The sequence below is a fragment of the Antechinus flavipes genome, chromosome 2, assembly GCF_016432865.1.
Source record: "Antechinus flavipes isolate AdamAnt ecotype Samford, QLD, Australia chromosome 2, AdamAnt_v2, whole genome shotgun sequence".
Classification (NCBI taxonomy): domain Eukaryota; kingdom Metazoa; phylum Chordata; class Mammalia; order Dasyuromorphia; family Dasyuridae; genus Antechinus; species Antechinus flavipes.
The window spans coordinates 131,609,883-131,635,574 of NC_067399.1; the positions used below are offsets into that span (position 1 = coordinate 131,609,883).

Genomic DNA, 25,692 nt, shown 5'->3' on the forward strand with positions numbered 1-25,692 from the left:
GGCGCCTGCGCAGTGGGCTTGGAGTGGGGGGAGCGGGAAGTGCGGCGGGTTAGCGGAGCCAATGTCTACCCTGAGGAGATCGGGATATGGCCCCAGCGATGGCCCGGGGTACAGCCGCTATTACGGAGCTGGGCCCGGACCCGGACCCAACATTGGAGACGTGCCGCCGTCTGGGCCTCCCGCCTCATCGCGGCCCGAGCCGCCTCCCCCTCCGCCTCCTGGGCCCTGGAGGATGCGCGGAGGCGGCCCGGCGGAGGCTGTGTGGCCCGGAGAAGGCAGCGGCGCTTGCGGTGCCTGCGGAGGTGGCGGGGGCTACTACGCCGGTGGAGCCGCTTGGGCAGACCCGTGCCGGGCTGGAGGCCATCAGGTAATCCCAGTGTGGCTAATCCTTGGGGTCACCGGGGTCGTCCGTGCGCGGGGAGGTTGATGTGGAGGAGACCCCAGGACTGCTCTCCAGGGAGGTGAGGCCCGGGGGTCGTGTTGCGGAGCCGGAGGACGCCGGCGTGAGTCACTGTTTGAGGGCTTCTAACGGATCTTAGCTTCATTAGTCTACTATTTCTGGAGGGTGGAAGGAAAGATAAGATTTGTTGCTTGGGTGATGCTGTTTCACCGAGCAGGGATTGGGGTAAAAGCAGTCTTTAAAAAAAATCAGAAATTGTTTATTGCAACCTTTCACTTTGCACACATTTCTAAGCTAACAGTGAGGTTGCCCAGAGGAGGCATCCGAAGACAGTGGGGAGATAGGGGGCGGGCTGGAGTGGATCCCAGGCTGTTGCCCACAGGGCTGGTAGAATTTGCTCCCCATCACACGGCATAGGCCCTTTTCGCCCCCTCCCCCACTTGTTCCCCCTCCCCTGAAGGCGGTGACGACTCTATTGCCAGCTTTCGCTCAGCAGCCCCTCCTATATGTTGGGACCTTCGGTTTTGGAATCTGAGTCGTTTAATATGCCAACCTGCCACACAGGAGGCTGCCAGCTACTTATTTATTTATTTAATTTTATTGCTCACCTCCTACTAACCTCAAAGCGTGCATCTGCTAGTGCAGCGTCTCTGAGGGGCATCACTGCAGCATTTCATTTCACTTCCCATTCATATGTTCCTTAGTCAGCTCTGCTATTTCCTAGTTAGACGATCTTTTTAAGCCTGTCTGCCACTTAGGTAAAGGTCCCATATATTTATTGTCTGGGTCTAGAAATAGCCAAGTGGGAAAAAATGGGACAGCTTTGATTGATTGTTTCATATCTTACTACCATGATCTCATCAAAGGAGAGAAAGAGAGATTTTGTGTGTGTGTGTGTGTCGAGTGAGGTTAAAAGATGTCCAGAGAACTTGGTCTTGACTGACTCTTTCAAGGTAGATTTTAGGAATTGGAAAATTATGTTTTAAAGAATGGGTTCAATTTTATGGCTGGTATCTTACTTAAATTCTGTGTTAAATGATTGCTTGGCTTGAAGGAAAGTGGGAGACATGGGGCATGTATTCAAATAAGCGTAGGCCTGGAGGAACCATCCTTATTACACAGCATTTTGACTGATTGAGTCACCCATGAATTCTTCAGACTTGATGTGACCAGCAGGTGGAACCTCTGTCTAGGCTTTGGATTTTATGTCTGTACTCCTTAGAGCTGGGCTGAAATCAGTGTCTTTTAAGGGAGAATGGAGAATTCTACTGTCTCTCACCAAGTCAGCTGTTTGTTTCTTTCTTTGATAGATAATTTTATTTCTTAATGTGTGTAATCTTGTTGATTTGAGAATCTCCTCATTGGCAGACATGTCCTTCTATGCTTTCTTATCCTGTGCAGTTCTTTTCCATGTTCTTCCATAGACCCACCATAGGATCCACCCAATTGGCTAAAAGCTTTCCTCTAGATTTCCATTACATTTTTGGTATACTAGTTGACTGGTAAAGCTGTCTGTAATTGTTTCAGCATGTCTCATGACCAGTCGTCTCCTTTTCTCAGTTTGCATTCTGAACAAAGGTCATCATTGGAAATATGCATGAATACAACCCAAAAAACTGGCATGTAGAAAGGATTAACAAATGGTACAGAAGTCATGTTTGGGAAATCAAATAGGCTTGAAGACTAAAAGAAGAGATAAAGTTAATTGACCAATGCTTGGCTTGGGAGTGACCATTCTATTATGGATTTCTTTCCATACAGAGTGGTTTTGTTTTTAAAATTACTGACTGAAACTGACAACATTGTAAAACATTTTTAAAAAAGTAATATTGTTGACTAAATAATAGAGGTAAAAATCAATAAATCAATGAAAAGGCATTTGTTTTGTGCCAGCTATATTCCAGGGAATCATCTGCAAGATGCTGAGGACATAAAGACAAAAGTGAAACTGTCCCTACCCTCTCACTGAGTTTATAGTATTTTAGGAGAAACAAGGGATGTGTGTGTGTGTGTGTGTGTGTGTGTGTGTGTGTGCGTGTGTGTGTGCGTACAAAGTTTTGATGAAATAAATACAAGATATTTCCAAGGGGGAGATGGGGATGCAGGAGATGACTCTTGAACTGGGGCTTCTAAGAGGCAGAAAGGTGTAAAGAGTGCAATCCATGGATGATTACTTGTGCAAAGGCAATGGGGCAGAAAGTATAGTGTCACTTATCAGAAACAATTAGGAAAGGCTAGTTTAGCTGGATCTAAGAAGATGCAAAGGAAAGATGACAGAAGAACCTGTACTTTATTTTAGAGTCAGTTAAGTTTTTTGAGCATTTGATCACAGAGAAATAACTTTATTTACTGTTTTTATTTTAAAGCTTTTTGTTTTTAAAACATGCATCGTTTTCAACATTCATCCTTGCAAAAATCTTGTGTTCCAAATTTTTTTCTCTCTTCTTTCCCCCTTCTCCTAGTAATCCAAAATATGTTAAAACATGTACAATTCTTCTATACATATGTCCACAATTGCTGCACAAGAAAAATCAGATCAAAAAGGGAAAAGCAAAAAAAATGAAAGCAAACAACAACAGAAAGTGAAAATGCTATCTTGTGAACCATACTCAGTTCCTACACCTCTCTCTGAGTGTAGATGGCTCTCTTCATCACAAGATCATTGGAACTGGTTTGAATCATCTCATTGTTTGAAGAAAGCCATGTCTATCAGAATTGATCATTGAATAATTGTTGCCATGTACAATGATCTCCTGGTTCTGCTCACTTCACTTGGCACCAGTTCATGTAAGTCTGTCCAAACCTCTTTGAAATCTTCCTGCTGGTCGTTTCTTACATAACAATAATATTCCATAACATTCACCTACCATAACTTATTCAGCCATTCCCAAATGATGGGCATCCATTCAGTTTCCAGTTTCTTGCCACTGTGAAAAGGGCTGCCACAAACATTTTTGCACATGTAGATCTTTTTTTTCTCTTTTAAGATCTCTTTGGATTATAAGTCCAATAGAAAAACTTCTGGGTCAAAGGGTATGTTTAGTTTGATAACTCTTTGGTTTTAGTTCTAAATTGCTCTCCAGAATGGTTGGATCTGTTCACAATCATGAGTAATTTTCAACATATATCCTTGCAAAATCTTGTGTTCCAAATTTTTTCCCTTCCTTTCCCCCACCCCCTCCCTTAGACTGCAAGTAATTCAATATATGTTAAACATGTGCAATTCTTCTATATATGTTTCCATAATTATCATGCTGCACAAGAAAAATCAGATGAAAAAGAAAAAAATGAGAAAGAAAACAAAATGCAAGCAGATAACAAACTGAAAATATTATGTTGTGATCCACACTCAGTTCCCACAGTCTCTCTCTAGGTGTAGATGACTCTCTCCATCACAAGACCATTGGAATTGGCCTCAATCATCTCATTGTTGGAAAGAGTCATGCTCATCAGAATTGATTGTCATATAATCTTGTTGCTGTGTATAATGATCTCCTGGTTCTGCCTCATTTCATTTAGCATCAGTTCATGTAAGTCTCTCTGGGCCTCTTTGAAATCATTCTGTTGATCATTTCTTTTTATTTTTTATTTCTTTTTAAATTTTTTTGCTGAGGCAATTGGGGTTAAGTGACTTGCCCAGTGTCACACAGCTAGGAAGTGTGTTAGGTGTTTGAGGCTAGATTTGAACTTAGTTCCTCTTGACTTCAGGGCTGTTGCTCTGTCCATTGCCCAACCTAGCTCCCTCTATGTACCATAATTTATCCAGCCATTCTTCAACTGATGGGTATCCACTTAATTTCCAGTTCCTTGCCACTACAAAAATGGTTGTGTGTGGGTCTTTTCCCCCTTTTTATGATCTCTTTGGGAGACAAGACCAGTGGAGACACTGCTGGATCAAAGGGTATGTACAATGTGGTAGTCCTTTGGACATAGTTCCATATTGCTCAGTTCATTAGTTTTAAGATACTTAGGGAATTCTGTGCTTGGCTCAGTTTTTCCTTGCACTACAATTCCTATCTTAATTCTAGAGAGCATCATTCTACATATTGATACTTCATCAAACATGCTAATCTTAATCTCCTACTTCTTCAATTTACTCAAATACTTCCTCCCACACCCATACAAGGTGATACCCCTGAACTTGCCTTATCTAGATGGCCTCTGAAATTCCCTTTTCTGATTATAATCTCCAAAGTCATTTCACTCACTCCTGTCTTTCAGCTCTTATTAACTTTCTTCTTTGCTTCCCCTGAACTCTTTCCCTACCTTCTGCCCCTAGGTTGGTTAGTGCTCATCTCTCCAACTTCACCTTTTGGTGAACCAATTCAAATCTACAATGATCTCTTAACTCAAGGCCTCTCCCTGTCCTGTCTCCCATTTAGTCCTACTAACAGGGTCTTGAGTTGTTCCCATTTGCTATTGTCCTTAATACTGTGTCCCAAACAAAGAAGAAAATCACAAGTGTTTTAATTGGATTCACTATAAATTTGTTACCTTATCTCAATTGCAACCTCCGTGCACCAAGATGATAATTTTACACCTTTTAAATTGACTTAATCTCTCCTCACTTTTTCAGCTGAGAACCTTGCCTCGTTTTACTGGAAAAAAAAAAATTGAAGCCATTGATTGAATGGTCCCTCTTTTCTCCTCATCCCGCATCACCTAGCTATCTCATGGGAAGAGGTGGCCCCTCTTGCTTAGGCAGCACATGTGTACAAATGATCTCATTCCTTCCTCTAAATCCAGTAGATTGCCCCCTCTTTCGTCCCCATTCTCTTATTGATTTTCAGTTGCCAACTTTCAATTCTCTGCTTCCCTCCATGCTCATGTCCCTACCCATCTTCAAAAAACCCTCATTTGATCCTTCCCCTTTAGTGCTTTCCCATTGGTCTCTTTTTGTAGCTAAATTCCTTAAGAAGTCCTTATGAAATTAGTGCCTATGCTTTCTTTCTTCACTGTCTTGACTCTTTAGGAATGCTTCTAATCTTATTCAATTGAAACTCCTCTCTCCAGTTACCAGTAATCTCTTATTTGCCAAATTTAATGGCATTTTCTCATTCTTATTTTTCTTGACCTCAGCCTTTGACAGTTTTGATCACTTCCTACTTGATACTTTTTCTCCAAGTTTTTAGGACACTGTTCTTCTTAGTGTTTGTTTCACTGCTCTGTCTTTTTTAAAGCTGGATTTTCATCTTGGTCATCCTCACTAAATATGAATATTCTCCAGGCCTCTATCCTGGATGGTTTATACTAGTTCATTTGGTGATCATATCAGTTCCTAAGAATTCAGTTATCTCTGTGCTGATAGTTCTCCTGTTTGCCTAGCCCTTGACTGGATTGTTCCATAGATATTTTAAAAGTGTGACCAAGACTGAAAGTTATCTCCTTCAATTCTCTCTTTATCCACCCCTAGCCCTCCAGTCCTGCCCTTGTCTTGTTTATTTTACCATCCCCTCATAATTCATCTCTTTTACATCCATATCTAAATCATTTCTTAATCTTATCTATTTTCTTTAATGTCATATACATTTATTCCCTTTTGTCCTCTTACATCTTGGTGAAGATGTACATCACCTCATGCTTGGAATATTAAAAATAGCCCAGTTGTTAGTCTTCTGCCTCTCAAGACATCTCACGCTAGCCTATCTTCTCAGCTTACCAAAATTCTTCATAACTTGATCTCTTCCTACTTTTCCAGTCTTTTTTATACCCGATTCCCTCTAAGTGACAATGGCTTCCTTTCTTGTCCTTACGGTAAGATATTCCATTCTTTACCTCCATGTATTTTCTCTGGCTGTCCTCCAATTCCCTTCTATGGCTTTACTGTTTGATTTCTCTGGCTTTCTTCAAGTTTTCAGCTAAAATCCCATCTTTTACAATACAATCCCTATTTCCCTGTTTATTCTCTCCAGTTTGTTAAATGTGTACACACACACACATCTTGTTTCTGCATAGTTGTTTTCATGTTTTCCCCATGAGAAGTCCTTGAAAGTAGGAACTGTCACCATATTTTAGAAAGAACATTTTTTTTTCTTTCTTTGTATTTTCTAGAACAGAATAAGTGCTTAATAGTTGCTTGCAGATTTGACTTGGACATCAAATGCTGGAGATAATCCAGAGGAGAACAAATAAGATGATAAAGGGAATCTAAATCATGTCAAATAAAGGATTGTTGAAGGAATTGGATATGCTTAGTTTGGAGAGTAGAGGTAGGTGGACATGATTATCTACTGTCTTCGAATATCTTAAGGACTGCCATGTGGAAGAGGGGTTATAGTTAATATGTGTATTAATATTATTATTGCCAACAGGGCAAAACTAGAATGAATGGGCTGAAGTTACAGCAACAGAGATTTTGGCTCAATTTAAGAATATCTTAATAATAGCTATGGAATAGATTGCTTTCATAGGTAGTGAGTTCTCACTCTAGAAACTTTGAAATGAAGGTTTGATGATATTCTTTCAGCATAGACATTGAGTGATTCTGTTTCACTTTTAATTAAAAACTACCACACCCTTACCTATGACACTATAATAAATCGTAAACTAATAAATTTGCACCTCTTTCTCTTCTAGTCCCTATGATACAGAATCACTTCTTAAGTGACATGCCTGGCCTGGCCCCTTTAATTCCTCTTATATATTATTTAATTGTGAAATAGCTTATCAAGCGTTGTTCTCCCTTTCTGTTATGCCTTATGAATTCCCCACTGCTCCCTGTTATTGTTACCAAATTTCCTTTTATCTCAGACCTCTTCCTTACATATTTCTATTTTCTGGTAACCACAGAAACTTGGTTCACTCCAGAAAATACTTCATCCTGGTCACCTTTTCCTCTATAAGATGTATCTTCTCTTGAATCATATACAATTGGTAATCGCTTCTTGACACATTGGAACTGGAAGAGTACACATATGTCTCTTTCTGCTTCTAAAACCTCTCTCATTTTAGATTTTCCCATTGTAGTTAAGGTAACTTCTGAAGACAAAATGTTCCTGTTTGCCATCATTCTGAAGATATGTAAACTTCATGGAGACAGGGACTATTTTCCTTTCTTTTTCTTAAATTTTAAATTTATGTATTTAAAACTTAAATAGAAAATAGAAAAAGAAAAAAAAAAGAAAAAATTTCCATAGTACACAGCAGAACACAAGAGGATTCAAAATATGAAACAAGTTTCCATTTCACGAAAGTCTGTGTAATAAATACTACACTTTCTTTTTGATTTTTGTGGCATTTCCCTACTGGCCTCCTAGGTCATTCTTCCTCCTTTCTCAAGGATTTCTTTTTCTGTCTTAGGTTTTTGTTTATGTTTTTTAAATCTCAACTGCTCCTTGAATTTTGCTAATACTATTTCTCTGCCCCTTTTAAGTATTCTCCATCCCCCAGTCCCCTTAACTCCCCCTTTTCTCCTAGTTCATCAACCTCCTCAACTCCATTGCTCTTTGTTCCCCAGCCATTTATCAGAATGACTATCAACCCATAAAGTATTCCACTTTCATGAACAAGAACTCAAAATTCTTCTACCTGATTATAACCTTCTATCTTTCCTTTGGCTTTACTCTAAGCAATTTGTCATTCTCGTAGACCTCCCATCAGTTTGTCCCGTAAGATTCTTGCCTTACTGAGGCTTCATTTTCTTCCTTTCTTTGTCTTGATCCTATCCTTAATCAGTTTAGTTTGAACAGTTCGGTGAACTCAACTCTCAGCTTTGTTCTAATCTGTTGCTTGTGCTTTGTCACTTTGCTTTTCTCCATCCATTTACCTTGGCCATTTCTACTTAAATGATCCTGAAAGTACTAGAGGAAATCTTATAACTGTTTCAGTGCAAATATTTATTTTTATTTTTTAGTTCTTAATAGTATTTTGTTTTTCCAATTGCATGTAAAGATAGTTTTCAACGTTCATTTCTGTAAGATTTTGAGTTCCACATTTTATCTCATTCCCTCCCTTACCTCTTCCCCAAAGCAGCAAGTAATCTGATAAAGATATTATACACTCATTTAAATCATATTTTCATGATTGTCATGTTGTGAAAAAAAAATCAGAACAAAAGAGAAAAATCATAAAATAGGAGAAAGTGGGGCTGGGGGAGAAGAAGTGAAAACAGTATATTTTGATCTGCCTTCAGTCTCCTCTGGATGTGGATAACATTTTTCATCCCAGCTCTATTGGAATTGTCTTGGATTACTGTATTGCTGAGAAGAGCGAAGTCTGTCAGTTGATCATGACACAATTTTGCTATTACTGTGTACAGTGTTCTACTGCTCACTTCACTCAGCATCAGCTCGTGCCAATAGAATTCTTTAAAAAGAGTTTTTAAAACTTATGGGGAATTTAACAAACACCAAAATAGCTATCTCATGTCCAAACCTTTTATTATTTTACTATAGAACAGCAAAAGATTTGGACATGAAGCACAACTTATGTACAGCTTATTTTTCTTTTAAAATATGGAATTGTGTTACTTTGAGTTCGATCTTGTTTCTTACACTTTCTGGCCTTGATTTATCTCGTCTCAACTAAATTCTCCCTCTCTGATTCCCCTAATTAACTATGTAATGACTGTTCAAATAGAGGATATTTTTTGAGCCCATTCCTCTCTTCTATATCTCAAATACTCTTGATATCATTTGCTATTTGTTTGCTTTGATTCAATTCCTGACTAAGGACTGGTACTTCTACTATCCAAGGCTAACCTCTCTCCTTCGGCCCTTGATCCCATCCATTTCTTTCATCTTTCTGGCAGCTTGCTTCCTTAATCATTTCCTTTTCTTACCTTCTAGTTCTTTGCAGCCTCTAAACATGCCTTGGATCTCTCCTGTTTGTAGACTTTCATTTAAACCCAAACATGGCATACAGTTGTCATCACCTTTCAGCCTTATTGCATCTTTCATGCATACTATATTCCAGCCAAACTGTCTTCCTTGCTGTGCCCCACATATGAGCATTGCAGCTCCTGCTTCCTTGGCTATCTCATGCTTGGAATATACTAAAAAAAAAAAAATATATATATATATATATATATATATATATATATATATATATATATATATATATATATATTTTATTTATTTATATATATATTTATATATAAATATTATATATTTATATATATATTTTTTTTTTTTTTCCCTTTTTCTTTTAAAGAATGAAAGCATCCTTTTTAGATGTAAACAACTAGGGAGAAAAACTGCCTATATTCTGTCTACTTCTATTAATCTACAACTTAATATAATTTCTGGTTTCCAACATCATTTAACTGTAGCTGCTGTTACTAAGATGATTAGAAATCTGGTCTTTCTTGACTTGATTTACAGAGTTTGACATTGACCATTTTCTTCTGGATGTTCTTTGCCTCCTGAGTTTTTCTCCTTATTCTCTCTTACCTTTGTCAGTCAACTTCTGAGTCTCCTTTGTTAAATGTCATTCATGTTCTACCCCCAGCATGAGAGTTACCTCAAGTCCCTGTCCTAATCCGTCTTTCCTCTGTTCTCTGTCCTGGTGATCTCATCAGTCTTTTCTGTGAAATGACATATCTAGTCCTGCGTCACCAACTGCATATATAGGATGTTTGCAACTTGGTTATGCTATATATATTTTAAATCCATTATAAACAAAATACATCTTTCTTTTAAAAGTTTTTATTTTTTATTTTCACTATAAAAAAATTCTGTATACATTGCAAAACACCCAAAAAAGAGGTTTATAAATGAAATTAAATTTCCATATTGCTTGGTATTTTGGCTTTTTTGACATGGCAGTCTGGGTTACGTGACTTACTTCAGGGTCACATACATAAATGTGTCAAGTGTTTAAAAGCCAAATTTGAACTCTGGTAGACTCCAGGACTGGTTAAGTTGCACCACTTAGTTGATCCCTGGCTGTTCTTTGCTTACTTTTTTAAAGACTCTAATTCCACATATTGCTTTTGAAACTGACTTTTTGTTTTGTGCTTCCTTCTAAACTTGTTTTTCTGTTCTTTTGTGCATTTCAAAAATGATTTCAATAGCCCTTTTTTGGGGAATATAACTCCTTCCTTTTCTCTATTAAAAAATTGAAAGGAAAAAACCTCATAAAACATAAGCATAATTAAGCAATGTGACTCCATAATGATATTAAAAATGTATATCTTATCCTACATCTTGAATCTACCAATCAGTCTGTAAATACTTATTAATTATTGAGGAGGCAGTGCAGGGTCTGGAGTCAGGAAGACCAGAGTTCACATTCTGTCTCAGTTACTAGCTATGTGACTCTGGGCAAGTCATTTAACTTCTTAACTTAACTGCTCCCTCAATAATTAATAAATGTTTACTGATTGATTGGTAGATTTCAAGATGCAGAATAAAATACATTTTTAATATTAATATTATGGATTCATATTGATTAATTATGGTTATTTGTTTTATGAGGGTTTTTTTCTTTCAGTTTTTTAATTGAGGAGGGAAGGAAGAGAGGAATTTTTAGCAAGCTATATCAAAAGCTAACCACTTTATACCACTTAACTTTTGTAGTAATCCACTGGAGAAGGAAATGGCAAACCACTCCAGTATTTTTGCCAGGAAAACCTCATAAATGTGTGGTCCATGGATCCCAGAGAGTCAGGCATAACTGATCAGCAATTATTAAATTTCTGCTATGTGTCAGGCACTATGCTAAGTGCTGGAGATTAAAAAAAAAGAGGAAAAGATGGTTCCTGCTTCAAGGAGCTTGTACAGTCTGTATCATACCGTGTTTCCCCGATAATAAGACACTGTCTTATTAATTTTTTGGACAGAAAAACACCAGAGAGCTTATTTTCAGGGGAGGGCTTATTTTAATGAACATTGACAGCAATTTTAATAAACAGGTAAATGTGAACAAAAAAAAGTACCTTTATTCAATAATGATCATGTCATCTTCTTCAACAACATCATCATAAGTGTCCATACCCTGAATTCCATCCTGGATGTCTTGCACCTCTATTTCCTTCAGAAGAAGTGGACCCAATCTGTCATGTCCAGCAATATAGCTCTCTTTAAATGAACATGTCTTGTCCAGGTAACCTGCTCGTAGTGCCTTGGCGACACATCTGTCAGTAATTTTATCCCATGATTTCTTCACCCAAGTCACGACTTCTTGCAGACAGGGCTTCACAAAGTTTCCACGCTGATTTCTTTCCATTCTATTTTCAATGTAGTCATTGACTTCCATGTGCTTGAATGGCTTGTTTATTGCAATATCAAGGGTGTGGAGATAGGCAGTCATTCCTGCAGGAATCATTACTTGATCTATTCTTCTCTCTGCAAGGAAGTTTTTCATTTCTTTAGCGTGGTGAGTGCTGGCTGAGTTCTTCTTTTATCCTCCATCATGCCCCCTGAGTTCTTCTTTTATCCTCCATCATGCCCCTTTTATCCTCCATCATGCCCCCTCACTCCCGCTTACATACCGGGTTTTTATGTTGTCCTGCCTCAGCTCCCCTCCGCGGCACTGCTCTCAATGGCGCCAGCAAGCAAATCACTGGGGAAGAACAGGATGACGCGCTCACTGCTGCAGCTCTGATTGGATGCAGCTCAGAGTGCGGTGTGCGTTTCACCTGGGGGAGGGGGTGGGTGGTGGGTGGCGGAAATGGTGCATACAGAGGGTACCGTAATGTAGCATGTAGTACAGGGGATCACCTTCACTACAATAGCAGTCTCAATAGGGCTTATTTTCGGGGGAGGGCTTATTTTAGAGGAATCTTACACAGTAAGGGGAGGGCTTATTTTCGGGATAGGGCTTATTATCGGGGAAACACGGTATAATGTAAGCTTCAATATAGAACCTCTGAAATTATAGTCATTGCTTTATTCTCAAAATCTTGTAGAGTTGTTTTCCTTATTAATTCTTCTGGTTCTGCTCATTTAACTCTTATCTGTTCATACTACCCAGAGTGTTCTAAAACCATCAGTATAATTATTTTTTAAATTAAAGCTTTTCATTTTAAAAATATATGCATGAATAATTTTCAACATTCACCCTTGCAAAACCTTGTGTTCCAAATTTTTTCCCTCCCTTTCTCCTACCCCCTTCTCTACATAGACAAGTAATCCAATAATGTTACATATGTGCAATTTTTCTATACATATTTCCACAAATATGCTGCACAAGAAAAAATCAGATCAAAAAAGGAAAAAATGAAAAAGAAAACAAAATGCAAGCAAATGACAACAAAAAGAATGAAAATATAATATTGTGATCCACACTCAGTTCCCACAGTCCTCTCTCTGGGTGTAGATGGCTCTTTTCATCACAAGACCATTGGAACTGGCCCATCAGTGTAATTCTGATATAGGGCTACATTTTATTCAGCCATCACCTAATTGAATGGGTATTCTCTTAAATTTAATTCTTTGGTTTTCTTATTTTTTTAAATTCCCCATTAGAATGGAGTTTGTTTTGCAGCTATTTCTTCTCCAGTATTAATTTCTCTCAAGTTCCCCCCATTATCCCTGCTTATTTCTCTGATTTTGATGTATTATTATATCATGTTGTTTACATCTGAGTTTCTGTTGCTATTCTATATCCCCTTCTCCTTTTCATTAAAGAGGGAGTTCATTTTATGCCCATTATTTTCCTATATGTTTATGTTTTAACACCATTATTGGAAATTGAAAGTTCCACTTCCTTCTTTCTAAGCTAATATAGTCTTCCTCTCTTAAAACCCTCAGAATACAATCAGTAAAGATTCAGAACTTTTTTTTTCTTAAACTTTATTTTTTTGATTAATAAAAATCCATCTTATTTTTTCATCTTTGTCCTTAGGGAAAAAAAGAAAAATAAAAACTCTTTGTAAAAAATATGCATAGTTGAAAAAACAAATTCCCCATTAAGGGAACACAAATTAAGACTGCTTATAAGTATCACTTTCCCTCATCAAATTATCAAAAATAATTAAAAGCACTGAAATTCTGTGCTGATTGAAGTTATAGAGAAGTATTACAAACTTCAATAACAATCATAGGAAGAAATAAGACCTTTGTAATAATATCAAAGAATTACGAAGTCACAAAGAATCCCCAACAACCAACCTCCAAGTACTTGCCCTAGATGATTTCACAGCAAAATACTTTAAAATTTTCCATAAATCTGTTTTCCTTAAATTATACAGGTTGTTTATAGAGAAAGAAGAAACATTGTCTAGAACCTTTTATGAGGCAAATATGGTATTGGTTTTAAAACGAAGTAAAAAGAATAACCAAAAAAAAAAAAGAAAAGAAAAAAGAAAAAAGAATATACCAATTTAGTGAATGTAGATGCCAAAACAATTATTAGCCAATAGAATATATTAACAAAGTTATTAACCTTGAGCAAGCAAGGTTTAAACTATTAGGCATGCAAGACTTGCTCAACATCAGTACAGTAATGTTTTATTTCTGTTTTATAGATAAATAAATTACAACTCAAGTGAGCCTAAATATTGTCCATGTTCCTTTGGTTACCAAACATCAGTACAATTTTTAAAACAATTTTTAAAATTCTCTTTGACTTCAGTGAAATCCAATGTTCATTACTTTCCTCCTCCCAGAATTCTTTTTCCATGTTATAGGAATTATAGATAGTCCATATTTATGATATTAATAACTTTTTCTCTAAATTTAAACTATTTATCCCAAATAACATTTTCAGCATTGTGATTAGCCTATTAGCAACAGATTTCATTTGTCTTATTATCTAACTACTAAAAGTGAATATCAGGAGATTATTCTATGATTCCTACAAATTATATTACATTTCCTGTCTTTTACACTCATTTTTCAGAAATGCTTCTCTAATATCACCATTGATTGCTTTGGAAGTTGCATGAAACACAAGTTCTAGAAGTATTCTAGATGTGTCCTGACCAGAAAAGAGGATAGTAATATCATTATCTCTGTATCCATGGATTTTATGCCTCTCCATAAAGGAAAAGATCATTTTAGCTTTTTTGGCTACCATGTCACATGGTTGTTGACTCTAAAATTCCCAAATCTTTTTTTAAGTCAGAAGCTGTCCAGTGGTTTCTTCATGTATTTTTGAAGGTGATGTTTTGAACTTTACGTTATCTCTTTAAAATTCTCTTATTCCATTCAGCCGAAAGTTAAAGCAATCAGGCTAATTTTTGGATCCTGACTTATTATAAATGCAAAATATCCATCCTAACTTTTTTGTCTGCTAATTTGAAAAAGCAGATTATCTCTATCTTTATCTACATATATTTTAATTCATATATTAGCACTTTACTAGAGACCTTTTTCAAACTAGCACCAAATTCTTAATGATTATTTTTTGATTTGGTCAACTAGCAGTGAATCCATATAATTATGCTCTTAATCTTTCCACATCTTAATTTTTTTCATAGGAATGATGAGATAATTGATCAATATTTTGCTAAAACTAAGATACACTATATTAATGGCACCATCTGTTATAAATGAGATGTTCATGTATTTTTACAACCCGGCATCAGAAAATATTGCCATATTTTAATTTACTTTTCTTTATATTTGAAAGTTTTTTTTCTGGTCACTTCTGGAATTTGTTTTAAGTCAGAGGAACTATTACATTTAATATCTTGGGGTTGTACCTTGAGTGTTTTTTTTTCTTCTGGAGTCAATTCTTTTGATTTTCACTTTTTCTCTTTTCAGAAGTTCAGGTCAGTTTTCTTTCTTTTAATGTTATTTTTTCCCCCTCTACTTCTAGATTATTCTTTATTCCCATTTATTTATATTTCCAATCATTTATCCTCATTTGTTTCTTTGATGAGACTTGCCGCTGTAGATTAAGTTTTTTCTCTTCTGCCATTTCTATAAGTTCATTTTCAAAATTCTTATTTCTCTCTTAAGTCATTCAGGAACATCTTGCTATAGTTCCATGGTCTTTTGGAAATCCAAAGGGTCTTCTGCTTCATTAGATGTCAATTCATTTCCCTTTGTCTCAAAATACATATTTACAGATGCTGGAACTCTTAATGTATCTAGAGGCCATAGTTTGTCTGCTACCCTCCTTTTGGTTTATCTGTTTGTGCTCAAGGTCTTTTAAGTTTTCTTCCTGAGATCTTTGACCCTCCCCTTCTCCCTTACCTTTTTTTATTTCTTGCTTTCTGATTTCCTCCTCTTTGATGGTTTTCCTGGGATTTGTATCTCCAGGCTAAGCCTTCTCCTACAATTCACTTTTCACCAACCTCAGGTGTCTGCATCAGGGGATTTCTCCAACAAAACTGAATCCCAGCGATGCTGGGAACTTTTCCTGATTTAGTAGAATACTGCTTTCATGTGGGTCTTCAGCGCCCACCCCCTATCTCTTCCTCCCTTCTCTGATCAAGTGTTGTTACACTGCTTGTGTGTCCTGAGCAAGTAACTGGCATTTGGAGTTTAGATCCATATTGTGTATTTTGGGCCAGAGGGATTCAGTTGGGTTTTTTGGTAAACTAAGAGTGCATATACTGGCCCCCTTTCCAGGATCGTGTTGGGGGCAGGGGAGCTTGCTTTAGGGATTAGGGATTATTGTTGTCTGTGGTTCAAGTTTTTAATCTTGTTTAGGTTCTTGATGGTCTAAATGTGGAAACAGCTGAAATTGCTTTGTCTCTGATAATTCCTATTGGAGAAATGAGAGAACTGAAGAAACTGTCTAGTCCTCCATTTTTATTGGTCTAGACAAGTATACTTTTACTAGTGACAATTTTTTGTTCCGTGTTTATTTATTTATTTTTTTTAATTACTATGTTTATATATTGGATTATTTGCTGCCTAAGAGAAGGGTTAGGGGTAAGGGAGAGAGAATAAATCTGGACCACAAGGTTTTATGTTGAAAACTATGCATATATTTTGAAAACAAAAAGTATAAAAATGAAAAAAATGTTTTTTATTTTCATATCATTTAAATTTCTCCCTTATCCCTTATCCCTACCTCCCCTACTCAAAGAGCTATCCTATAGAATAATTATAACTATAAAAGGAAAAGGAGAAAGAATAGAAAAAAACAATTATTAGAAATCAGTATATTAAAGAATAAAATTGAAAATGTTGACAGTGTCTCCTTCTATTGGTGTCCCACTTTTGCAAAAGAATGGGACATCTCATAATTATGACATCTCAAAATTCTTCGGTTTGGGGCAATATTTGTTCGTTGTGGTCTTTTTTTTTTTTTTAATTTTATTTTATTTTTAATGGGGCAGAAATCTACCTTTTCTCTTTCCCTCTCCCACCCCACAACTGAGAATGAAAGAAAAACAAAACCCTTTTTACAAATATAAAATTAAGAGGAAAAAAATTCTACATTCTTCACGTACAAAAGGAAAAAAATTCTACATAGATGTATATGTGTATGCCTATATACATATATAGATATATGTTCCATATGTATGTCTACTATTATAATAGTGTATGTAACAACACTATTGATCAGAGAAGGGAGGAAGAGATAGGGGGTGGGCGCTGAAGACCCACATGAAAGCAGTATTCTACTAAATCAAGAAAAGTTCCCAGCATCGCTAGGATTCAGTTTTGTTGGAGAAATCCCCTGATGCAGACACCTGAGGTTGGTGAAAAGTGAATTGTAGGAGAAGGCTTAGCCTTGAGATACAAATCCCAGGGAAACCATCAAAGAGGAGGAAATCAGAAGAAGCCACTTCTTTGAGACTTTCATTTCTAATAGGAGGTGTCATGTTTCATCATTAGTCCTCTGGAATTATGGTTGGTCATTGCACTATTAGAATCCCTAAGACATTCTTCCATAAATTTTTCCCTTGGTTCTTTTCATTCAATTTTATATTAATACTTTATAAGTCTTCCAATATTTCTTTGAAACTATCCTCTTTATAATTTAACAGGAGAATAGCATTATATCACACACACCAACTTGTTCAGCTATTCTGGAATTAGTGTTTGCTTTGCTAAAGACTAATCCCTTCTCTTAATCTTATCAATCTCTAATTCCTCCTTTCCTTCTCCCTTCTGTTTCTCTGTTGAGTGAAATGTAATAATGTACCCAACTACAGGCATTTATTCTTCTCTACTTGTCCCAGTTCAGATGATATTGAAGTTCATATTCCCATTTGAATAGACAACTACTTAAGCACCCAGATTATTTGAGATAATTTCCTCAAACTTTCCTTTTTTATATCTTGTCCCTTCTCCATTCTTTTAAGATCTAGCCATTACAGAACTACACATAGGCCTACTAATTAGACTCCCTCTCTGAGCCCTAGGCTTCAAAGGTGACATTCATTATCTTTTGATAGTGGACTGGAAGCAGTTTATCTTTATTTAGTTCCTTAAATTTTTTCATATTTTTTTCTTTTACTTTTTTATGTTTGAAAGTCCTCTATTTTGTTCCTGTTTGACTGGTTATCTTATCCTAGGTGCATTGATTTTGTTTTTGCAAAAGTTTTTCAATGTAATCAAAATTATCTACTTTTTGTAATTGTCTCAATTCTTTTTTGGTTAAAAATTTGTCTCCATTGTACATGTTTAAGATATTGGATTGCTTGCTTGTCTAGGAGGGGATGAAGACAAGGAAGGGAGAAAAAATTGGAACACAATGTTTTGCAAGGATGAATATTGAAAATTATATTTGCATGTGTTTTGAAAATAAAATGCTATTATTTAAAATATATATATATCTTACACATAGCTGTGACAGGCCTATAGGACTTGCTTCTCTACTAAATTTCTAATAGTATGACCTTTAATATTAAGACCTCATCCTTTAGAATGTATTGTGGAATATGACATAAAGTGTTAATGTAAATCTAATTTCAGCCAGATTGTTTTTCAGTTTTCCCAGCAGTTTTTGTCAAATGAGGAATTTTTTCATAGGTAATTTGTTTGAGTTATTATTGAGGTCCATTGTTTCTGATTCTTCCTTTGACTAATATGTTCCATAGACACAGCTTTATTTTTTAACCAGTACCAGATGGTTTTGATATGTCTTGCTTTGTGATATAATTTGAGGTGTGGAAATGCTAGCTTTATGTCTATTTGATATTTATGTTATATTTGAGAAATTTGACTAGAACATTTTTCCCCCATTCAACTACCTCCTGTCTTGGCATAGATAAAAATAAGAATCCTTAATTTTGTTTGTACTAAAACTTTTCAATTTCATATAATCAAAATTACCTAGTTTATTTTTGTATTTTTTTCTATTCTTTGATTAAGAATACATCTTGTACTTTTATATTTGAGTCACTTTTCTTCTAATTTTTAGATGATATATTTAATATTCAGTTTATTTAGCCATTTTGACTTTATGGAATATGATAAGGGGCAGCTAGGCAGTGGATAGAGCATCAGCTCTGAAATCAGGAAGACCCAAGTTCAACTCTGGTCTCAAACACTTAATACCTCTTAGCTGTGTGACCCTGGGCAAGTCACTTAACCCCAATTGCCTCAGCAGAGAGAGAGAGAGAGAAAGGAATATGATATAAGATTTTGGTATAAGCCTAATTTCTGCCAATTATTTTCCAGTTTCCTTATAGTTCTTATTAAATAGGGAGTTCTTTCTATAGTAATTTAAAAGTGCTATTCCCCTTCATTCTTCCCTAGATTATTTCATCAAGTTTTGTAAAGTGTCCTTTAATAGTTTGACTAGGGTAATATTAAAATTTTAACTTTGGTAGTTTTGACATTTTAAGTATTCTTTTAGATCTTTCTCTCATGTGTCCTACTAGCACTTTATACAGCTGTACTTAATACTTTTAGAGATGTCTTCTTGGCTGTTATATAAATTGTGTGCTTTTCAATAAAGATGAAGTACTCAATATTTGGAAGACACTGTTCAGTGTTTAGGATTTTAAAGTAAAAAACAAAAAAAATTCTCATCTTCAGGGAGTTTACATTTTCTTGTATATAAAATGTAAAATATACACAAAGTAATAAACAGTGACAGTAGTTGACATTTATATAGTGCTCACTGTGTATCAGGCAGTATGCTATCCAATTATTATTTTATTTGATCATCATAGAAACTCTGAGAAGTAAGTGCTGTTATCTTCATTTTACTGATGAGGAAACTGAAGCAAATGGCGTAAGTGACTTGCCTAAGAACACATACCAACTAAGTGTCTGAAGTTGGATTTGAACTCAACCTTGATGCTCTATCTACTATACCAATACTTGAGAATAACATTAAAAAAGCCCTTTAAATTACATATCATCTGAAAAGTTCATAATAAATACTGTTTTGTTATAAGTGATCCAGTTTCTTAATTTTCTTTTAATCCTTCCCCAGAACATTACAAAAGTAGAACTTTACACTTTTAGCTCATATTTTGCTTTCAAACCACATATTGTATTAAATCACTGAAAACTTATAGAAAATTCTGTAAATAATTCTGTGAAAAATCACAGAATTTTGTTCTGTGAAATCCTTAATTCTTGTCATGAGACTTTCTTTAATGGATGGATGTCAAGTATTTAAATCTGAGGTTTCCTTCTGAAATTTGTGCTTTTTTGTTAATTGTTTCTATATCTAAGGGAATTCATTTCATCCTTAAAGTTAATTTTCAGAAGATCAGTACGGGTACTTTTTCTACTTAGAGATATTATTGTCATACTTTTAAATGGTCGTCTTAGATGGCTTTTGCTAAGATAATGATAATAATGAACATTTTAGAAATTTCACCTAGTGGCCAACCTATTGGTAATGAGCTATTCTGAAGTTCCTAAGCTGATCCTTAGAAACAGAGGATTGGTCTGTATGTTTGTAGTCTTTTCTTTCTGATTCTTCATATTGCTTCAGAAATCCACCTCATATTTGACTTTGTCACTTCAAAAACCCCAATGGCTCTCTGTTACCTCTGTAATAAAATTTCTTTCTTTGTCTCTTCTTTAAGAACTTCTGCTATCCTACTTTCTCAGTCTCGTTTCTTACTATTCCCATTTTGAGTCCATTTGGACTCTTGGTTATTCTTCAAATCTCTGTTTGTACCAGCCCTCAACCTGTCTGGAATACACTCCTTCCTTTCCCATTTCACCTTGAGCAGTCCTTCACTTATTTAAAGGCTGAGATCATGTGTTTTCTCTGTATTACATCTTTGCCTTATTTCCCGAGTCAAAAAATGAGTTCACCCTCTTCACGCTAAATCATTTTGTTTGCATCTCTTTTTATCTTTCTCTCATTGTACCTTGTATCATACTTATTTTTGTGCCTTTTTCTTTCCTCTTTTCTATTGTAGGTTCCCAGAAGGAGGCAACTTGTATCTTTGTATTCAAATTTAATAACGGTTTCTTTTCTACTGTCTTGAAGACACTGTGCCTTGCTCTCTAGGGGGCTTAATCAATGGTTGTTGAATTTCATTAAATGTGTATATTCCTTCTGTCACTCTGCTGTCTGTACTCAGAGCTTTTTGCATTGATGGGACTACATCCTTTCTCAAGTTCTATTGCTATATCCATAGAGAAAAGCAGAGAAGAGTGTGAGTGAAGAACAGCAATGTCACATGGTATAATGAATGCTTCATCACAGGACACTTTGTAAGCAAAGTATTATCTGAATATCATGTATTGAACTTCTACCAAGATGTTAATAAAAAATACAGTTTCATTGTAAAACTACCATCGGAGGCAGCACCAATGGGTGCTAGAGAAAACACTGACCTGGTAGGAAGTGAGTCCTCCATTTAAGGCCTGTCTGACATCCATTAGCTGAGTGACTACCAACAAGCTAATTTAACCTCTTGGCACTTGGGCCATTCTTTCATACTCAGTTAGATAAGTGACTGATCGGTGTAGAGGGAATTTGTACTGAGTTTACTATATCAATTGAATCACAGATCTAGCGAGTCCAAATGCTGGAAACAAAGATTTGTGGCCATGGTAGAGCCTTTCTTGAACTGTTCAGAGAAACTTTGGAGTAGGGAGGGAATGAGTGACAGTCTTGTATCAGATAAATCATCTAATCAGTTATTTAGTAGTTTGTGTTCATTGTGAACTGTACAATTAATATCTGTTGGGAGTATTATAGTGGCTGCTGCTACTGCCCACATGTATATATTGGAGCAAGACATGCCCTTTGTTCCACATCAGTTCCTGACATTAAACGTTGTGAGCAGCCAGCAGCAAACCACATAGGAATATTGAAAATCTAAAATAAGGCAAAAGGAACTAAATGGTGACTATGGAGAGGTTTGCTTTGTGTTTTAAACAGAACTTCAGGACTAATGTCAACAGGTTTCACAATAGTTGATACAGCAGCTAGCCTTTTTAGATGTTGGAAAAGGAACTATGATTTCTACCCCTGAATAAACAATTCTCATTTTTTGGTGGCCTAGAAGGAGTTTGTTTCTTTTGTTTCTAAATTGTTTCTTTTGATCATTTAGTACCATATCTAGTCCTGATAGAAGCATATCGTTTTCATTATAGTCACGTATATCAGGCCTTTGCTCTATACATTTGCTCTACTTAGTTGCCTTATTTCAGTAAGTCATATTACTAGATTTTATTTTGGTTAAGGTTAGGTTTTATCTCTTTGGTCTGGAATTAAAGATTCATCTATATCTGCCTCTTTATCAAATGAATCAATATTTTAAGGATTTTATTTAAAAATGAATTCTTTTCTTCTTCAGGAGCAGTCACCTTATCCTAGCTATGGATCCAGCTACTGGAATTCTGCTGCCCCAACCAGGACTCCATACCCTAGCACATATCCTGGAAGACAGGATTTGCAAGGCCAGGTATAGTCAACAATTGGTAGTAAATTCTGATAAAAGATTTGAAATGGAGGCTTTAAAAAAAAATGGAAATAGTTTAACTATTTACATTATTTAATATTATAATTAATCATATTTAATAACAAGAAGTCTAAAAATAACAAATACAAAATATTGTATAATATTTAGCTTTTATATAGTGTTTTAAAATTGTGAAGTACTATATACATGATTTCATTTGTATTTAGTATGGTATTCATATTGCTATTCAAATTAATAGTTAACATTTTAGTAACATTGAGATTGTTTAGAAGCAAATTTAGAAATCACCATAAGCTATATTTGTGATATAAGTTTTAACTCTTAACAGCAGCTAAGTTTTATTCTCATGCTGGTGTATTAAGTTAGCAGTTAAAATCATTTGTGTAGTTTGCATTGAGATAATTGAATATTCATTGAATGTTGAACACTTATTAATTCATCAAAAGAATCATTTTAGACTGATTTTTTTTTAAGTTATAGTAAAATTGATCTGGCTTCAGGAAAATGAGGGCAATTTATTATTGTTTTTAATTGAAAAATTCTGTCAAGAACATTTTTATTATAATAGTGAATTTCACACAGAGATATTAAAAATATGTGACTTTAAAAAAAAAAAATCACATAAATTAACACAAATCTCTGTTTCATTTAATGGTGTCTCCATTATACAAGAATGACCTTAAGCAAGCAAAGAGTTTCATTACTAAAAGCCAAACATGCCTTTGATTTGATATTGCTCTTTCATTGTGGATAGAAAGTTATCTATATTTTTTTCACCCCAAGGAATAAACAGTAACATATTGACAAAAGTAGTAGATCAGGCTCTCTTAGGGATTCTTAGGCTATTCTTTCATAGGATGTATTCAGAATTATAGGGTATAATTACTGGGAACAATATTAGAAATCATCTACTTCAGAGTTCTCATTAGAAATTCAAAATTCAAAGGGGAAGCCACTTGCTCTAATCTGACCCCCACCCAGGCAATAGGGGTTAAGTGACTTGCTAAGGGTCATACAGCTAGGAAGTGTTAAGTGTCTGAGACCAGATTTGAACTCAGGTCCTTCTAACTTCAGACCTGGTGCTCTATCCACTGCCCCATCTAGATGCCCCAACTTGCTCTAATTCTAAATGGCAGTCACTCTTCAGGTTTTAAGCCTGGCAATAGTTCTAATTCACAGTAGATTCCTTGAAATTCAGCATAGTGTGGTAGCTAGCACAATAGATTTGGACACAGAGAACCTGAATTCTGATGCTGCTAAGGAGTACCTCTGTCACTTAGGGTTAAGTACTAGCATTAAGAAGGAACTATAAAGATTTTTTTGTAGAAAATGGGATTTTAACTGAGAGTTGAAGGAAGCCAGTGATATCAGGAGCTGAAGAAGCAGGAGAAAAGCATTCCAGGTAACCAGGTAACTGGTGAAAATGCATAGAGTTAGGGGATGGAATGTTATGTACAAGGAGTATTACAGTATCCCATGTTTACTGTCTTGTAGAGTACATGTATGTAAGAAGACTGGAAAAGCATGAAGGGGCCAGATTATAAAAGGCTTTAAAGGCCAAGTAGAGGGTTGGGGGAGGTAATAGGGAGTTTTTAAAATAGTTTTAGGAAGAAAGCTGATGTGGTCAGCTCTGTGGTTTAAGAAGATCAATCTGACAGCATCATTCACAAATGAATGTGCTGTAAAAAAAGTCCTAATAAAATAATGTATGAGAAACTGTCAAAAGCTGTTAAGTCCACAATGGTTGAAGGGTAAAGGGATACAAATTGAAAATTTCTTAAGAACTGAAACACAAATTGTTAATAATTACTTTTAAAAGTATAAATTTTCTTGACTCTAATTTATAAGAAATCAAGCCATTCTCCAGTTGATAAGTGGTCAAAGGATATGAACAGACACTTCTTAGACGAAGAAATTGAAACTATTTATAGCCATATGAAAATATGCTCCAAATCATTATTAATCAGAGAAATGCAAATTAAGACAACTCTGAGATACCACTACACACCTGTCAGATTGGCTAGAATGACAAGGAAAGATAATGCCGAATGTTGGAGGGGATGTGGGAAAACAGGGACACTGATACATTGTTGGTGGAATTGTGAACACATCCAGCCATTCTGGAGAGCAATTTGAAACTATGGTCAAAAAGTTATCAAACTGTGCATACCCTTTGATCCAACAGTATTTCTACTGGGTTTATACTCTAAAGAGATACTAAAGAAGGGAAAGGGACCTGTATGTGCCAAAATGTTTGTGGCAGCCCTGTTTGTAGTGGCTAGAAGCTGGAAAATTAATGGATGCCATCAATTGGAGAATGGTTGAGTAAATTGTGGTTTATGAACATTATAGACTATTATTGTTCTGTAAGAAATGACCAGCAGGATGAATACAGAGAGGCTTGGAGAGACTTACATGAACTGATGCTAAGTGAAATGAGCAGAACCAGGAGATCATTATATACCTCAACAACAATACTGTATGAGAATGTATTCTGATGGAAGTGGATCTCTTCGATAAAGAGATCTAATTCAGTTTCATTTGATCAAGGATGGACAGAAACAGCTACACCCAAAGAAAGAACACTGGGAAATGAATATAAACTGTTTGCATTTTTGTTTTTCTTCCCGGGTTATTTATACATTCTGAATCCAATTCTCCCTGTGTAACAAGAGAACTGTTCAGTTCTTCATACATATATTGTATCTAGGATATACTGTAACCTATTTAACATGTATAGGACTGCTTGCCATCTGGGGGAGGTGGTGGAGGGAGAGAGGGGAAAAATCGGAACAGAAGTGAGTGCAAGGGGTAATGTTGTAAAAAATTACCCTGGCGTGGGTTCTGTCAATAAAAAGTTATTTAAAAATAAATAAATAAAAGTATTACTTCTCAAGTTTTCAGAAATTCAAACATTTTTGAAAGTACTGCTGTAAAGGGCTGAAATGCTGAATAAGTGCACTGGAATCAGACAACCTGAGCACTTAAGGCTAATTACCAATTGCACAATACTCTATTAGCATATGCTTGGAAAATGGACCTTCCCACTTTTGTGTGCTAGCTGGATCTTTTGGTGTGTACAGATAATTAATTGTAGGAGGGATTAGGGGGTAGAGGAAGACAAGCCAGAGTCACTTTGGAGGAGAATGAGGAGAAAGGAGGTCGGAGGCAGAGAGCTTGTGGCAGCTTTGTTCATCTCGTTTACTTCTCTCCCTAAAGACCAAGGACTTTTGCTGTTCCTGACTCTGACTGATCCTGGAGTCAACAGGGAGCTAACCCGGACTTCACATACTATCATTCACTTATCGAATTGACAAAAATAATTAAAACCCATGAAACTCAATGCTGATGGAGTTGAGGAGAAGCAAGTGCATTTTATTTATTATTAGTCTAATTGCAAACTTAGAGCATGTTTTTAGGGATAAGTCTGTCAATATGTAGTAAAAGTTATCCCCTCAGAAATCCTATTCTCTAACCCAATAATAACATTATTGGGAATATATGCTGAAAGTATTATTGAAAACAACAAAAAGCATTCTGAGGATTTTTATAGCACTATATACAATTGTAAATTAGGGCCACTGGCAGTTTGAATGAG

The 25,692-nt window shown here is 35.8% G+C and overlaps 1 protein-coding gene across 1 annotated transcript in view; it reads left to right on the forward strand.

Annotated features, from left to right (window-relative positions):
* Positions 1 to 27: 27 nt before the first annotated feature.
* Positions 28 to 25,692, forward strand: part of BAG4 (BAG cochaperone 4) — a 36,564-nt gene continuing 10,899 nt past the window's right edge. The window contains exons 1-2 of the mRNA XM_051975524.1: positions 28 to 367; positions 21,969 to 22,076. Coding sequence (XP_051831484.1) covers positions 62 to 367; positions 21,969 to 22,076 — 414 coding nt within the window. The 5' untranslated portion in view covers positions 28 to 61. The remainder of the gene's footprint in view (positions 368 to 21,968; positions 22,077 to 25,692) is intronic.